General features: G+C 41.4%; 1 protein-coding gene across 1 annotated transcript in view; it reads right to left on the reverse strand.

The window, feature by feature from the left end:
• Nucleotides 1–526: 526 nt before the first annotated feature.
• spen (spen family transcriptional repressor) overlaps nt 527–17,979 on the reverse strand; it is a 28,146-nt gene continuing 10,693 nt past the window's right edge. Inside the window, exons 4-15 of the mRNA XM_076167152.1 lie at nt 13,268–13,425; nt 12,865–13,065; nt 12,629–12,780; nt 12,376–12,501; nt 12,089–12,202; nt 11,885–11,998; nt 11,687–11,787; nt 3,762–11,583; nt 3,283–3,642; nt 2,985–3,179; nt 2,668–2,826; nt 527–2,571 (exon numbers count right to left, since the gene is read on the reverse strand). Coding sequence (XP_076023267.1) covers nt 2,440–2,571; nt 2,668–2,826; nt 2,985–3,179; nt 3,283–3,642; nt 3,762–11,583; nt 11,687–11,787; nt 11,885–11,998; nt 12,089–12,202; nt 12,376–12,501; nt 12,629–12,780; nt 12,865–13,065; nt 13,268–13,425 — 9,634 coding nt within the window. The 3' untranslated portion in view covers nt 527–2,439. The remainder of the gene's footprint in view (nt 2,572–2,667; nt 2,827–2,984; nt 3,180–3,282; nt 3,643–3,761; nt 11,584–11,686; nt 11,788–11,884; nt 11,999–12,088; nt 12,203–12,375; nt 12,502–12,628; nt 12,781–12,864; nt 13,066–13,267; nt 13,426–17,979) is intronic.

Genomic DNA, 17,979 nt, shown 5'->3' on the forward strand with positions numbered 1-17,979 from the left:
ACAATTTTACTTCAAACGTACACACTTATAATAACAGGCATAGATCTATGGACATAGTCAGAGGGGCTGGAACACAATGCAGTAGAGGTGGGACCAAGTCATGCCATGAGTCCTAAATCAAATCTGAATCAATACATAATCATCACAAGTCAAGTCACAAGGGCTAAATCTCGAGTTCAACTTTTGCAACAAAACCTGATAATGATTACATTTAAGGTCATCAATTTCAATTAATCTTGTTTATGGAAATTGCAGCGGTGACATCATTACCTCTACGAAAGGGTCCATTTCTTTTTGAAATAATAGAAAAATGTCAATAAAGAATACAGCACATATGCAACGTTTGACAAATGTGTCTGTTAAGTCATTTGGAAATATTCTAAAAAGCAAGTAAATAAAGAAATGTAGGAACGTGTTGAAGGGTGAATCCTGAGGTTTACACACATTGGACCACATCAATTTTCATCTCCAGTATTTGCATTAGGACAGCTTCAGTTTCTGAAGGCAAGTGAGAAAAACACAAAGCTAGAGTGACGGACCATTTAATGATCTTCAGAAGTAAGTTAAACAACCATTTATTTTACAGTTTAAAATGTCCTCATGGAGGAACAGCAAAATACACTCAAAATGAAGATTGATCAAAAGACAGTTTTTATATTAATCACCATTTTTAAGTTTGTTTTTCTGTATTTTCTCCTCATTTGTTTATCAAAAATTATAAGTGCCTTCAACATAAACATGAGAGAATTCAGCTTGCAGTCAGAAATATTTACACCACAGAACTGACAAGCATGGTTTACTTTCAGCATCGGTTTCACACACCTTTCTCCTGTCTCTTTCAGACTGCTTTGTTTTGTTACACAAAACAAAAATAAGGACCCTGAAAAAAAGACGAGCATGAAAGGAAAAATACACAAGAGCACAGATTAAAGACATTAGTATGTACAGCTTGGCTCAAGGAGACAATAGTTAAGGGGAGAGATGGAAACTGATGATTAAAACATCCATTAGCGGTATGATATCAAGTTCAAGTCACATTCTTCACCTGTGTGATTACACTTTACTTATTATGATTTAAAAAATAAAGCATTCTACAGCACATCTGTCTGAAAACACAAATTAAATGACCTCAGGGCACGGACCATATGTGGGAGGACGAGTTTCAAAACAGACAGCAGGGGGCAGTAGAGGACAACGTCAAAATCATGAAACATAGATCAGCATGGTAAACAGAAAGCAGATACTCATCAACGACAATACATCTGTTCCTTCAAAAATGAGGATTCAATTTCATAATGTAAAAGCACTGTAGTAACAGAGTTGGGCTGATGAACAATACCAGAAAGGGAATCAAGTCTGCCCTCTGAGTGGCAAAATACAAAGTCACATATGAAAATAGGTTCTGATTGATTTTTTTTTTTAGATACATTACGTGTGTTAAGCATTTGCAAAAGACATTTTGGCACAGAATCCATTTAAAAAATATTTTTGTCATCCCATATCCTGGATCCCACATAGATCCTTCCCACCATTCACCTCCTCCCCCCCTGCCCAAAGAAAGAAAGAAGGAAAGAAAGAAAGAAAGCATCGAGATCTGATGAACTGTCTTGTAAAATAATCCACTTGGTCTCTCAACATTGCTCCAGTCTTTAAATATTTATACTATTTACAGTTTCACAATTGTCCACAATACCCATAGGCTTAAAGATGCAAACAAAAATAAACAAATTAAATATTTTATATAGTCCCCAGTTGAGGCATTAAGTGTAAACTGTACAACTCAAAATGTCCCAAAATGAGTTCCTGGGGCAAGAACACTTTGGGATGGAGAGTTGACTCAAGAAATGAAGTAGACATTGGCTGATGGTGAAGAAGACAAAGCAATGGAACTTGTCAAAATGATTCTCCATCATTTTCCAGGCAATGATTTTCTTTCATCTTGCAAAAAGCATGGCTGATCACATGAAGAATCATTTCATAACATATCATTTTATACTCAAATCTGTACAAAGTTCACAATTTTTTTCCTTAACATAGTGCAATGATTTTTCACATAAGTTCGCTTAAAAAACACAATCACTTTTATGAAGGTAAAAATATCCCATAGAAGGGTCTCATTCCATAGCCTTGGGAATGCTAGGAATTAGAGAAGGCTATCCACAACACCTCCAAAGATGGCAAAAATGTATGAGCAAAAACAACTTATCATCAAAAAAACCCATTTGACCCATAATATCCTCTGCGTAAAAGTAGAGTTTGGGAATTACGTCATTGGATGACTTAAGGACTTGGTGAAGTCAAAAAGTATAAGTGAGTGCATGCTAAATTAATTTTATAAAATAATAAAAATAATAAAAGAAATATGAGGAATTCCCAGCAAAACTGGACAAGTCCAAAAGGGCTGGTGTTGGCTTTGATCAGAAAAAACAATGGAGGTAATTAAACGGAGGCGATGACAATCATGAGGTGAGGGGAAATACTGGAGATGCTGTTGAGAAGGTCTGGGGCCAGGCGGGAAAGGTGGCACTCCGAGAATTCACACGGCGGGAAAATCTGCACCACATAAGCTGGCTGTGAATCCAAAGACAAAAACAAGAAGATAAGAGAGCCTCCATACAATTACATTACATTATCAATCACAGGCAATATTTACTAATGGCCACAGACCTGATTGGAGCCGGGATTGGGGACATTGATGATGCCAGCTGCCTGTTTGGCTTGTAGGTAGGTGATGAAGCCACTGTTCAAGGCTTGAGTTTGACCAAGGACATCATCTTGGTCTCGACCACAGGGTAGAGCCAGTAGCAAACAGTAGTCATTCTCCACCTGTCATGAATGATAATAAACTGCTTATAAGAAATATATGCATAATTGTATCTCTAGAGCAAATGCCTTACTTTACATTATGTGCAAATCCCCACCAAAATCTTATGTTTGCCACGTTATAAACAGCTGAAAAAACAGATCATGGAAAAAAGACTCACAGTCATTCTGCGTGCCACACTGTCCAACTGGGAGGCCTCAAGCCTCATCCTCTGGACAATACGAAGAAGAGCACCACCCTCTGGGGGCGGTAGGGAGCGCTGGGACAGAATGTTGTTGCCAGAAACAAAGTGTAACTGAACAGCAGCCTGGTCATTCTTCAAAGCCAAAAGTCCTTGCCATACGATTGGGTATTTCTGTATCAGAAAACATTAAGAGAAGGTTGCACTCAAACTGTATTCCCTGTATAATGTTCTCTGATTTAAGTGAATATATGCACAAGTGTTTTTCTATCCATACCGTCAAAAGCTGCACCATGTCAACGGAACGATGTCCTGAATGTTCCAGCTTGGCATCAGTTCGGGGATGCACTGAACTTGATTGGTGCACTGCAGGCGAAGATATTGTCAGGAAGGCTGGTGGGCCTTTCTGCAGGGTGGAAAGATCTGGCTTGTGTGATAGAGCCATAGGAGACGTCATGGGTGAAGACATGGGAGATTGATATGAGGGGGAGACAGTATCCCCTTGAATGCGGGAGATGTGCGAGACATCAATAGAGGTAGTGTGGCGAAGATGGGAATTCTCTGGCTTGGTATCGATTCCTCCCCCAATGGACTGAGACAATTTTCCCCTGTGACCCAGCTCGGCCTCTGAAGGGATCTAATTAAGAATATATGCAGAAAATTAATAAAACTTATTATTATATATGTAATTTAGTACAGTATATGACTTGTAAAGTCATCATTATTTTCATAGAGTCAAATGATAGGAATCCCTACCTGTGAAGACGCAATGCCTTGGTTAGCAAGGTTCTGTCCTGATGAAGGATGTCCTGGAAACTGGGAAGGGTAACTCCGCATGTCTCGATAAACTGTGAAGGAACCTGCACCTCCTTGATTGATCAGTTGAACCCCATGAGGGTGTGGAGAAACCAAGACTGGACTGGATGCATGAAGTCCCCTAATCCTACTCTCATTCGGGGGTGGGTGTATCATCTTTTCTTCCAGTGGTTGAGTAGACTCTTTTGCTGCATGGTCCATGTTTTTCCCCCCTATAGGACCCTTGGAAAGACCAGAGATGTTGCTCAAAGACGTTGCGCCGGTCTCTGACCCGCGAGACTGCCTTGCTTCTGCAGTGGCCTGCTCTCCCAATTTCTGGTGCATAAGGATACGTTGATGCATGTCTCTGTATTGATCCATGCGTATGCTTGGGTGAAGCCCTCTGTGGTCACTGTGCATCATCATTACATCTGCCTGGAGCTGAGGCACTGAAGGCCTACTATGAGCTTGGTTAAAGTGTCGAAGATCTTCTTCACTTCCGCTGCTGACGCTTGCACCTGACACTGACCCCTTAGGGCTTGAATGAGACTGCAGTACCATATCTCGGATTACATTGGACTGCGGCGTGTTTGAGCGCTGCGGAGGGCCTGGATGGGGAGATGGCAGAGAATCAGCACGTCTTCCATAGCTGATACTAGTTATCGGTGAGGTGTTCATTCTAGCCTCGTGTGCCATTGACTGAGTGGCACTGTGAGGCTGAATTATGACAGAAGAATGTTCTTGGTGAGGGTGATGCATACTAGAATGATATGTAGACATCGCAGGAATGCTATGCCCCAAAACGACAGAAGATCCCATGGGAGAACAGGCTTTGGCAAAGGGTGAAGAGGAGTGAACAGCTGTTCGTGGAGACTGTGGTTCTTGCTTTAGGTGTACAGCGGAGCGATCTGTGGGTATACCAGGGCTGGGGCTCATACGGGTTCCAGACAGTGATTGGTGGTGTGGACTCATGACTGGGCTTATGTTAGACTGCTGAGCTGCTTTACTCATGTCCATCTTCTTTGTTAGAGGTTCTGTAACTACTCCTCTTTTGTGCTGGTGCTGTATCACAGCTGGGTTGTACATCAACAATTGAGGGGCACTGGGTGTTGGAACTGCTTGTTGGAACATCTTAACAACACCCACATGGGATGATGTGTGATATGGAGTTTCCGATTTGTCACAACCAATATTCTCCTGCTTGGTACTAGAAATGACTTGTTGGGAGTTATAGGACTGGGTTGTCAAAAGAACCCCTGTGTGGACAAAGGGCGTAGGAGTTGAGGCTACTTTTGGGGTGGGTGACTGGGATGATGTGATTGGTCCATCTTGTTTAATCTGAGATTTGGAGACAGATTTTTGAAACTCTATATCCCCAGCACTAGCTTGGGGTATTTGACTAATTTTGGCTCTCATCCTATGAGGTCCTTCAGTTTTTTGCCCTGAATAACTCAGAACAACAACACCCTCTGACGTATTCATCCGTAATCCTGGACTGGAACCTATACTGTAAGGGGTGGGCTCAACAACCGAGCGCCCTCGAGTCCCATCGTCTACTGGATCCATTCCATGGTAGCGACTATTTTCATTGGAATTTGATCTATATTTTTGCTTAGGAGTGGATAGGCCAATGCTTCGGTTGCTTAAGGAAATTCGTGGAGTTTCTTCTGTGTCATAAGGCATTGGAATTCGACTAATTACTGAGGTAGTAGGTGAGGAAATGATTGTATGCTGAGTTTTCTCTCCACAGTTCTGCTGGGACTCTGTAAGAGGGGAAGGCTTGTGGTGTGAGGGCTGGGTTGGTAAAGGTCTTTCGTCAAGATGCAAATACCTAGTACCCACTGTACCAGAGGGATTTTCATTCTCTGCAATCCGTGAAGGCTCGGACAGTGCAGATGTCACCATAGTGATGGGTATAGCGTTGCTGTTTGATGCAGAGACATATTTAGGTTCCATTAGGATTTTTCTTAAGGTACTGGAACTAGGGTCAATATCCGATGCCTTCGTATCAGGAGGCATTGGTGGATTTGCTGAAGGGTTTGCAAGTGCAGTTGGTGCTGGTACCGAAGGAGTTACTACTGTAACTTGACATGAAGGAGCCATATGGATTCTACTTTCTTCAGCTCTAGGTGGCCAATCTGGGGAGACAGGCATTTTTACAGGCCGCAACAGGGGTACATTGTATTGTGATGCAGGCTGTGGTCGGACAGAAGCTGGGACAACAATAGGGGTGGATATGTCTGTTGCCTGGAGATGATTTTTACAACTGGAAATGTTGCTTGTGCCAGAGTGAAAAGCTGATTCTTTGGGTACAGGCTGTTCAACTTCAGGCTGCTCTGCCTCTTTGGGAGTGTCCACAGTTATAGCACTTGTAACATCACGCCTGCAGGTTGCAACAGCAGTGACCACAGATGTCGCTCCTGTTACGCCAGCTGTAACAGTAACTGCTTTAGAGTTAATGGTTCCCGGGTCTTCTGGGATTGACTCGGGTAGTTTTACTGGGGAGGGCTCTGGTTGTGAAACATCTCCAGCAGTATCAACTTTTTTATTAGCTGGACCTTTACGACTCCTTGCCTTTTTTGGAGTCTTTGCTCTGACTTTGCCCATTTTCTTGGGCATTTCAATAAGAGCTGAGTCCTCAACTTCTTTAGGCTCTACTATTAGACCTTTTGGGCTGGGTGTCGAGGGACCATCATCTGAGTCTGCTGCAAGAATATTGTTTATTACCATGTGTGTTTCAGGCTCCATTATTTCATTGGAAGATGGTGATGTCAAAGGTTCAGAATTTGGAATTAGAGCAGTGTATGTAGGAGGAGATGTAAATCCATCTGCAGATGTGTCTTCAGCTGTAATGGAATCAATGGCAGCTGCAAGTTCAGTTTCACTTGCAGGATTAGCTGGCTTTTCTTCCTCTTCCTCAACCTCAACTTCAGGCTCTACTATGACAGGAGGCAGTGGAGCACGTTGCTCTGTGGGCTGTTCCTTGTAAGATCGCGATGGTTGCTCAACTGTAAGTTTGGCAATATTTTCAACAGCTTGTTCCAATTCCATCTGTCGCGCCAAGAGAGCAGCAGCTGGATCTGCAGGAGGTTCAGGTTCTAACAGTGTCTCTTCCTTTTGCTCAGCAGCAAGCTCCTTTTGTTTTGGAAACTGTATTCTTTTTGTTTCCTCATTCTCTTGTAGTTCTGTCTTGATTCTCCCAATAGTAGGAGCTTCAAATGACGGAGGTCTCTCAACGTCTTCTGTACGAAGTAAGCCTTTGACATCATCAACACTTACACGGATCTCAAGATTTTTTAGGCTATGTGATTTATCTTCAGGGAGCTGTTTAGTATTTCGTTTTATTCTTGGTGTTTTCATTTTAGCACTCTTTTCAGGTTGTTGTTTCCACTCCGAGGAACCAGTGTCTATCCTTTCAATGTCCCCATCATCAGATTTCATTCCACCAGTGTTTTCCTCCTTTTCAGGTAATTTCTCAACCAGTTCAGTTTCAGCCTTAGGTTTAAACTCTGAATCACCATGACTTGGCAAATCGGCCTCTTCAGCTGGTATTGTAGCTCCAGATTGTTTGTCTATTCTATTCCCTTTCTTACCAACTGATGTTAAAGCAGATGAAGTTAGTGGTGCTGGTTGCAATTTCTGGGTGCGGGGTGATCGCCATCCCTCAGAGGGTTTTACAACCTCCACTGAGGTTGACATGTCTCTTATAACATCCATATCATCCTCCACCACTTTCTGTTGATCATCTTTTACAGGTGATAGATCCTCTCCTCGTTTGGCTCCCCTCTTAGGTGGCCGTCCTCGCCTTGTGTTGGCAGATGGGATTTGAACATCTTGCTGTAGTGGTTCTTTATCTGCACCTCGTTTGCGCATAGAGCGTGGCGACTCAACTACGTCTTTACCAGCTTGATCCGCTTCATGCAGTGTGGCATAGACTGATTTTACATTTCTACGACGCGTCCTACCATGGATCAAAGTTGACTCAAGGTTTTGTTCAGAATCTGATGCATGTATTGGTGACTTGGCTTTTGACTCAAATGATGCTTTCGGTACTTCTGCTCGAGGAGATGAAGCCCTCTTAAGTTTCTCTCTGTCAATCCGTTCACTCTTTCGAGTTGCAGGTTTTTCACTGGCAGCAATTGGTGAAGACTGTGAAGTACGTAATACTGACAATGATTTGGTCCTTTTACTTTTGGGCTGTCTTCGGCTTGGTAATGGCTTTATTTCTGCCTCCAGCTCAGGCATACATACATCATTGTCCATCTCATTTTTCGGAGATTCCTCAAGGTCTTTTGATTCTTGATTTTCAGTTTGAGGTTCAGTCTTGATTTCTGCTTTTTCTGAAATCTTCGGATAATCAGAATAAGTGAATACTGCACTCCCTGTCTCAAAACTAGTTAGGGAACCACCAGGAGTTGGAGGCTTATCTTCCGCAAGAGGATTATGTTCCACAGCCAAACTATTTCCGATTTTCACTTTTGATTCTCCCCTCCACTCCATCTCCACTTTTGTCTCAATATCAGTTTCTGGCTCCGAAAGGACTAATGGGGGGGTTATGGTTAGCTTAGGAGCAATTGGTTTGATGTCTTCCTCAGGACAAGACTGACATGGAGATACTTCAAGGGCAGGTTCTATTTTTTCTTCTTTGATAATTAACAAAGATTCCTCTGAAGATGGACTTAGAACTTCTTTATTTTCTGTTGAAGAAATCTCTTTAGGAGAAGGAGCACATGGAGAAACTGAGATTTTTGACAGAGGACTGGTTGATTTGTCATCACCTTTTTGAATGGGCTCAGGTAACTTTACAGACAACACATTATCACAATTCTGTGCCCCATCACTTTTCATTTCTGTGACTACAGTGTCATTCTCAGTATCCTGTAGTGGATGTTCTTTGTCCTTTTGTTGTTGCAGCTCCAAAAATCGACTATGAAAAAGCACTATGGGCTCTTGTGAAACGTCATCTCCACTGGGTTCTGGTTGTACTTCAGTAGGCATTGACTTAGCAAAAGGCCTACCAATACCCTTTTCTGAAACTTGATCTTTGCGTCCAAGATGTTGCAAGCGGCGCGAATCTTGTTCAAAGATTGAGCTGTGGAGAAAACGAGACGCAAACAGTTCCTGCCGCTCTTGGTCCTGTGGCTTAAGTTCTTCCTTTTTATTGTGCAGCTTCTCGTCAGAATCTGTGCGAATCTTCTTCTTCTTCATGTACCAAGAAGGAATAGGTCGAGGTGTTAGTTCTACCTTGTCTTTATCGGAACAGCTGTGGGAGGTTGGAAAGCGGGAGGGAAGAAAAGACCAATTATCTTCCCGGGATGAATACAAGGTCTTGGCCCTTTCTAGGAGTGCTTTTGTATCAGGAGTAATAGTCTTATCTAATGCAAATGAATAAAACTTATTTTTTTCTAATGAGCTTGCAAGCTTCAGCTCTGTCATCCTTTCTTCACGTTCTCTCAAAATATAAGACAGGGAAGTGCTGGACTTGGGAGAGTTCTGTTTGTTCCCTCCATCCTCGTCTGAATCAGACTGCACTTCTCCAGGCTCCAAATCCTGGCCAAGACATTTGCTGATACTTTCCCGTTTCACAATATCACTTGGAAATGTCAGTTCCATTCTCGGTGAATCAGATTTGATTCTTGTTTCCCAGCGTTGCAGTAACTCCTCACCAGACCCAAGCAAGGTTGTCTTAAGTTTTGGAATCTCAGTGTCAGAAGACTGAAAATGGCTCGCGGTCAAGGCCAGATTGTTTTTCAGTGATTCAATTTGTGAAAATTTGTCATCTGTTGGAGAGGATTTCCTTTCTTTCTTTATGACTGACAAGGACACCTGGGCAGTTTCATCTTCTTCATTTGCAGAAAGTTGACCAGAGCCTATTGAGGGTGGAATACTCTGATAAGTATCCTCATTCAACTTCTGTGAACTTGCAAAGTTTCGTTGTCTTTTTGAATTGACAATTTCAAAGTCAAAATTCTCCTTTTCTTTACGTTTACTGGAATGCAAGTCATCATTTGCAGTATCCTGAGTTGGTTTTGCAATATCATGCACGGTACAATCCTTTTCCATATCCTCATTCTCATTACTTTGTGAGTTTTCAAATCTGGTAAACTTATCATGCTCACCAAGTTTATGTCTTAGCCATCGACTCGGTTCGGTTTCTTTTGAGCAACTATTACTCTGGTCAACATGCGACATAAACCGTTCATCACCATCGCTCGATTCTCTGAACTTTGCTCTGCTGTGTTCATTTTCAGACAAAGGCTCTTTCTGCTGTTCTTTTGATTCATCCAGCTCAAGTCTGCCAACTTCTGACATCTTTGTGACATTTGAGCTGTTTTGGCTTTTTGTGTGCTCATAATCCATTTTAAGGTAAGTATTGTCCAATTGATCCACAGAATCTTCAGGCATCTCTTGTAAGCATGATTGCTGCTCCAGAGTAAGCCCCATGGAGAGGTTCTCACAGTTTTGCCCATCTTTAGGACTATCAGCTGAAAGAATTCGAAAAGATTTATCCTTGTGGTGTTCCCTTTTATGCATCCCTTTTATCAAGAGAGTCTTCTCCAGGTCTGTCTCCTTAGAATAATTCCACATTTTATGAAGACTGGGTCTACCAACCTCCTCTTCAACTGTTCTTTTTGGTCGATCTGTTTTACCAGCATCTTCAAATCGTCTTTTCCTTGCAGCTAAACGGTCAATATCAACAGAAACACCACTATCAAATCCCATTTCTGATTTTCCATGTTTTTTGGTTTTAATTTTGGCATCCTTGTCAATTACTTCCACTAAACTAGCTATATTCTTTTCTCTGGGCATCTTTCCATGCTTACTGATTTCACTTTTTGTTGGCTCTGATGGACGGAATGGAGGACTCCTCTGTTCAGCTGAAGGTGAAGCCAATCGAGGACTGTCACTCCCAACCCTTGATATCTGTTTTTCTTGGACAGCATGAGCAATTAATTTTCCTTCTTTTTCCTTAACACGGGTTAGTTGCACCACACAAGGTAAAAGGTCCAACCTTCCTTTGCTTGAAACTTCCTTTTGAATTTTACTGTTTTTACTCCGAAGGGCTGAATCAGGACTAACATCTCTTTCAAGTTCAGGTTCTGTCTCACATGTTTCGATGGTAGGTGATGCTACTTTGTGCTTTTTAATCCTCTGTTTCTCAGTTTTCTCCTTGTCCCCTCGATCTTTGCGTCCAGCACGTTTCTCCTTTTCAACAAAATTCCCTCTTTCCACTTCAAAAACTTTATCCTTCTCAAGCTTCTCAGTTTTATTATACCTCTCTGGGCGTGATTTTTCAAGTTTTTCAAATCTGGGGGGCGATATTGAACTGCAGCTACCGCTTCTTTCAGAGGATCGACAACAAATCCGGCGGTCGGAATCGCTTGGTATCCTCTCAGAAAGAGAAGGAGATGCAGTGGGGCTGGCAGGGCGACGAGGGGCAATATGAGATGGGCTTTGGCTACGCTCAATTGTCCTTCTGCCATGGTCACGTCCACGATCAGTTTCAAAGCGTTCCCTCTCTCTTTCACGTTCCCGTTGCAGATAGCTGTATTTGCGAATGTCCTGTTCATATGGGTCAGCTCGGAATTCTCGATATTCTCGAGGATCATCAAAATATTGTGGATCATAGTAATCTCCCTGATAAGGATCCCATTCGGTGTAGAATTCACGACTTCTGGCAGCGTATTTGCGACGTTGATCCTCAGTGTATGTTCCCGGTGTTCGTACATTTTCGTAAAATTGCCTTTCTGCTTGAAACTCATACTGAGATCGTCGATCATCCCTGTCAAAAATACACCCAAGAGAAAGAAATTTCAGCATACTTTGATATGAACTTTGTTAGTTGTAATTCAAACACATATCTCATTTTTAAAAATATACACCACCTTCTTTCTGAGAGAATGTCATAGAAATCGCGAATATCCTGGCCAGACGCCTGCATTGAACGATAGAAAGCCATCTGACTCTCCTGATTGGCAAAGTCCACCTGAGGAATAAATATAGATTAGAAACCTGCAATTCATGGAATGCATAGTATTAAAAAAAAAGGGAGAGAGACATTTTAGTTTCGTTGTTTTAATTACCTTGATTTTGTTGCCCCCAATTTTCCACCCCTTTGTATCTTTGACAGCAGCCTGTGCATATTCAATGTTGTTGTACAAGATAAGAGCCATTCCTTTCATTCTGTCAAATACAACCTGTGGAAGACAGAAAAAGAATAGAATACCAAGATGCCAGAAAGGAAACCATGGAAACAACTAAGAAAGGGAAAATGAACCAAGCCTTACCTTGACTACATGTCCATATCGGCAGAAATGACGAGTAAGAAACTGCTCTGTTGTATTTGATGCTAATCCATCCAGCCAAACACATGTTGTAGGCATACTTTTCCCAAAGCCCAGCTGAAAAAGGGATAATGAATCATATGGTTGGGATTTCTTTTGGAAATTTTAAACAACTTGAGCCATTCTAGCAAATTTGATTTGATTAATTCTATACAAATACTCATTAAATAATATTAAGTATTGTCAGGAAGCAGAAATAACAATTAAAGTTACATTTCTGTAATTCTCACCTTTAGTCTATTGTTACCAAGATATTCGCCATCCATCTTCTTTATGGCCTTACAGACACTGGCGATGTCACAGTATTGTAAGAAGGCATACTGAGGGGCACCATTCACCTTCTTAATGTCAATGTCCTTTGGGAAAGTAATGAAACGGACATGCATTCTCAGTGATTGCATTAATCATGTTCAACTTAGAGTGTGGACTAAGGCAGTATAGTATAAAGTCTTATTATAAACCATCTCAGTGTGTGACACATACCACTATTTCCCCGAAGCGCTGAAAGATATTCAGCAGATCATGATAACTGGTGGTCTTCTCCAGGTTTCCAATGAATAACGTCCGAGTGGCTTTGGGATGAAACTCGTCTATCCTCTCATCCAAGGGTCGAAACTCATTCTCACTTTCCGTCTCTGAAAATAAAGTGCTTATTAGACTCTCATGATCTCCCAAAGCTCTGGTTTTTTGTGGTAATATAATCACATAGAAGAATTTACCAGGTCCGTTCCAGGCTGTGACATCAATTTGCATGCCGAAAAACAGCTTCCCCTTTGATGCTCCCAGTGCTTTCTCTTGGTCTTCTTGCTGACGAAAAAAGACAAGCCCATAGCGCTCCTCAGAAGCTCCATGGATCTGTACCGATGTTACCTTTCCATGTTTCTTAAATTCATGGAACAAGCCATCCTTTAGACTTGTATCTGAAGAGAACAGATGAAATGTGTGATCAGAATGTATAATGAAAAGACAGCAACATTCCAGTATAAGACTATGGGGAATAGTGTGTAGTGTGTCAATTGTGTCAAAGTTTATTTGATGCATGTACAGCAACACCACACTCCACTATTTCTGCAGAAAGAATCTCTTTGTACCATCATGCAGTGAGAGAATGGTTCAACTAACCTGTGGAGCGCACAGGAAGATTTTGGACCTTGATGCCAAAGCTTTTACGTGGTTCATCCTTGTCAAGGGAGGATAAAGGAAGTGCTGAGGGTGCAGGAACAGCAGCAGACTGCACCGAGCGTGCTGGGGAGTCGTCACTAGAACTACTGCTAGAATCACTGTAGCAACAGAGGAAAAGATAAAAGAGATACAACTGTGAGACATGAAACAACATGCCCTACAATTAAAAATGAACGAGACATGGTGAAGAGGTTCTTTTATTTTACTGTGGCTGGTTGATGATCACACACACTGTCTCTCTGTACTGCATGGGTGCTGTATGAGGAGGTGGAATAGATTGCTTCGGTTTCCAGATTTGGTAGCTACTTTCTTTGTGCGTACTTGATAAAACACTGTGGTTTGCTCTGAATGCATTGTGGTAAACGCAAACCATCCCTACCACAATGTGTGTTTTTCTCAGGTACCCATTCTTCATCCCTTGCTACACTGGTCTCATGCCCCATCCACACTAAAGCTTGAGTTATGCCGAAGTTATACTTTCCATGTCCACAAGCGTGTGAACTACATTTCGTTGCGTGCCGAGTCCACTACAACGGCACCAACTTTGCGCACTTGGCGCACCCTAATTAACCCTAATTAACACAGGCTTAACGTTGATAGGTTCAAAAATGCATCTTTTCAAAATTTGTTTCATCCTTTTAAGCATTCTGTTGGCACTAAAGCAGCATTTCAGCTACATAAACGTATCGAAGATAAAGGATGCTGGCTCATCGTTGTAATGTGGAGTAAGACGGTAGAACTTTCCAAATACGCTGTCAGACAGCCACATGATACAGGCTCTGGCTGTGGCACAAACAAAAGCGGATGCGGATAAGCGTGTCAGGCTGTCTTTATTTTCTGTTTTTGATCGCTTGTTTGGCATTCAATTTAGCAATATGTAACACAAGCAGAAAAGACAAAATGCTTTACAATCAGAGCTGCTGTGCTGCGGATCGCATCAAGCTCGGTGGCGTGATCAGCCACAAAAAGAGCTTCGATCTTTACCTGACTGTCACTTGCGCATGAGCAGCAGGAAGATTAAGTGTTTTTAAGGTGCTTGTCATATGGACGGCCGACTTCTCTAATGTGCTGTGAAGATGCGAGCATGGGCGAGGAGCGTTCTCACACCCAAACTGAGTTTTCAAAAAGAATCTGGACAAGTGTGGATGTAGCTTCACTTCACTTGCAGTCACCATCATTTAAGAAGTCTGACACAGCAGGTCTATGCCTTGTGATCTCGTAAGCATAATGCAGAGATCGCTGGCAACACAGCAAAGAGTTGAGAGCAGCTGAGAAGTAGCCTAGTTTAATGTAGTTTACAGAACTTCATTGAAAATTAATCATTGAACATAACACAGTCTGGTTCTCTTTATGGTTTTAGTTCTCTTCGTCTTTTGCTTTCTCCCACCCTGTATGTTAACAAAATAATCCGCATATGGACCCATCTAACAGAACCGTGACAATTTGGCTTCCCTGTTATCACTCTGGTACAGAACACAATTATTCATCACCAGTTGCTTTGTTTCCTTATGCATTGAGTCCACGTGTATCACATTTCCTAGGGCTCATTAATATTTCCTTTGTCCTCCTCCCTTTGTATAAAAAAAAAACAATCTCCCAAATGTCTTGTGCGCGCTCATTGTCATGTCAAATGCCTTCTTCAATAACAATCAATCAAAAAAAAAAATCATTGCAATGATAATGATGTATAATTTTACATCCCTGGCAAATCCACCACAGATTTATGGTAAATATTTGATTTACCACCCAGCCCTACACACTCCCTACATGTAGATTACATTGTGCAGGAAAGAAATAGGAGAAAAAAACAACTGTGAAACCCTAAAGCAGCAGTGAAATATTCATTCTGCTGTGAAAAGTCTGTATTGTCTCTCAGCTTAAAAGGGGGGGAAAAGCATCCTTTTTTCCATCTCATGTTTACATATAACTGGTTATCAATATTAATGGTTGGCTTTATCCATGTCAGTGACAAATTCGTGGCCATCTTATGCGCCTTTTCTGTCAAACCAGATTACCCCTTTCCATTCCCATGTCTGCCTTTGCTTTCTAAGCCCGCTGCTGTTTGTTTCCTTCTCACTTTCCCCTCCTGCGCCAAGACACTCCCGGAAGTGCTGCTGACGGAGCCTGGCCTGTGGGAGTGGGCAGACAGCCAGCACTGGCCAGAAATTTCCAGTTCCAACTGGATCTCACGGAGGGGGGGAGCCATTACCCATCCACAGAGGTAGGCAGTGAGAAAATTATACCAGCCATGCCCTGAAATTCTCCTGTGGCACTACCTCATCAAACCACATGTGTCGCTACATGTGTTCAGAGCTGCGGTCTCCCAACGTCAGATACAAAAACAAACACCAGGAGAATGATGAAGTCAATTTGTAGTGTAGATTCCAGACACAAACGTACTTATAATTCAATCTGCAGTCCATCCTTCTAACCTACTCTTAATAGAATTTTAGTATCAGTGTACAACAACCAACACACTGATAAATAGCAATCGCATGCAAAAATTAACTACAACAGATGTAGTAACACACCGCACAATAGAAAATCGTCTCAAATCAGCATGTCAAATAAAAATAGAGCAACTTCACGGGCCAAACCAAACTGACAGCGGATGATTGTGTGATGTGGTTGCGACACAGAAAAGAGGCCATAGCAAGTGAGCAAAAGAGCCTTAAACACATCCAGTGCAACGATCATTTTAGCTGTGGATGCCTGTATACCAGCAATTTCTCTCTGTGCTTTGGAAGCTACTGTGAAATCTTCCCGACTGTTCAGAAGATTTAACAGTGTGGGTGAATTATGGCTAAATCCCCCTTCCGTGCTTTTCCATATTTCTATTCCTCTCTTATCACAGAGATCATTTACTGAATCAAAAGCACAGCAGCATATACTGTACATATAGATTCTGAACCTTTCTATAAATGAAAAAGTGTCATACAACATTTTTATACAAATATAATTCTCAAGGTTCTGATCCCAATTACTCACTGCATGCACACTTTTTTATTATAGTCTGATTAAGATAATAGTTTACAAAAGGTAATTAAAAATAGACATGTGCATCGTGAATACTGAATAACAAACCTCAATTATGCAATTATAGTTTACTCACAAATGGAAACAGAAAAACAGATAACAGAGTTAATAAATAATGGTGCAAATATAACTAACATTGAGAATAAATGGCTTTGTAGGGACATCCAACATGCATCGTCACCACAAAACCACTGAGTTTTAATTACAGCGCTTTTCAGTGCATTGCTGCTATATATTCTGCTATTGAATAAAACCAGAATTCATAAGTATCACGAGAACCGCAAGTAGCAATCTTTTTCTAAGGCAGAATGAAAGACCATTGTTCCAGCATGACATGATGATATACTGTATTTATGCAGGCCTTTTAAATCCTGCACATCAAAGTTCACAATAACTTTGCTCACAAGTTAATAGTAACACACAATTTGAGCCGCCCACGACAAGGACTCTGAAAGCGTGCCTTATTTTCTGATCTCGGAAACAGGAAATATGTTGTGTGTTGATGCAGCAGACATGTCAGCAAAGTAGGAAGGGTCATAAAATAGATTTTTTTCATTTTGTCAACCCATTAAGAGGGTTTGGGCTGTTTTTGTTAATTACAACAGTGCATGAAACGTCAATCTGGAAAGGTTTGCTGCAGAACACAATGAGAAACAATGGATGGCAAAAGGGCTCTGGATAAAATATATATAATATATAAAAATAATGTCTTTTTGCGATCTCCATGTGCGATTCGGAGATGACGCAAGTAAAAATCTAGACAGAATTGTGATATGAATCCAGTGGTCCTTGATGACAGCCTAAAGCTCCTTAAGAAATGTTCCAACTTTTTCCACTTCGCACAGCTGCTATGATGAACCAGATGCTGTTATTCTTGGGGTCAAAGACGGACTGCACTTAACTTATTGCTTTGGTGAAAATGCTTAGAGTGCAGTACAAAAAATGTAGGAGTAACTTTCATGACCCTAAAGACATGATGTGTTATTAGCACCAAGCTTTACTTCCCTGGTAAGTGGTTTATTGTTTTATTTTTGTTAATATAACGCAGGCTGGCCCACATTTCTCTCGATAGTAGCAATTGCACTTTACAGATATATTTATTTTTGTCAGTATCTTTTTTTGAATTCTTAATGCCTGCAAAAAAATGTTATTGGTGTAGTACAAGTTCATATTTACTGCGCAAATAAATGAATGCATCTTTAGGCTGTTTCATCTTTAAATTATGAAAGCTGTTTGTTTTTTTATTTCTGATAGTATATAAAATGATGGTGATAATAATGGGTATATAAAACAGCCAGAGGTTCCCTGTTTTTGTTCACCATTGTGCAAAATCCCCCAATAATGAATTTATATCCCGCCAATTACCATGGCAATGGATTGGTGTCTGCCATCGTCGTCGTCGTCATCTGCTGTCCGTCGCTAAAAATACGTGTGGCTAAGTTTTACAGTCTTGACAGCAGCCTCAAACTTGTAGTTTGCCTGCTTTGTTCTAATTCAGGGAATAATGTGTACGGACAATTCTAGGTTGGATTTGTGTTTACAACTTGTAAACAAATGCCACGCCTTTGCAAAGTAATTTGCGATTGGTCAGAATTGACCAGGATGTTAACCCCTTA

This window comes from Genypterus blacodes, unplaced genomic scaffold (assembly GCF_046128005.1).
Source record: "Genypterus blacodes isolate CSIRO-AG114 ecotype Tasmania unplaced genomic scaffold, CSIRO-AGI_Gbla_v1 ptg000156l_1, whole genome shotgun sequence".
NCBI lineage: Eukaryota > Metazoa > Chordata > Actinopteri > Ophidiiformes > Ophidiidae > Genypterus > Genypterus blacodes.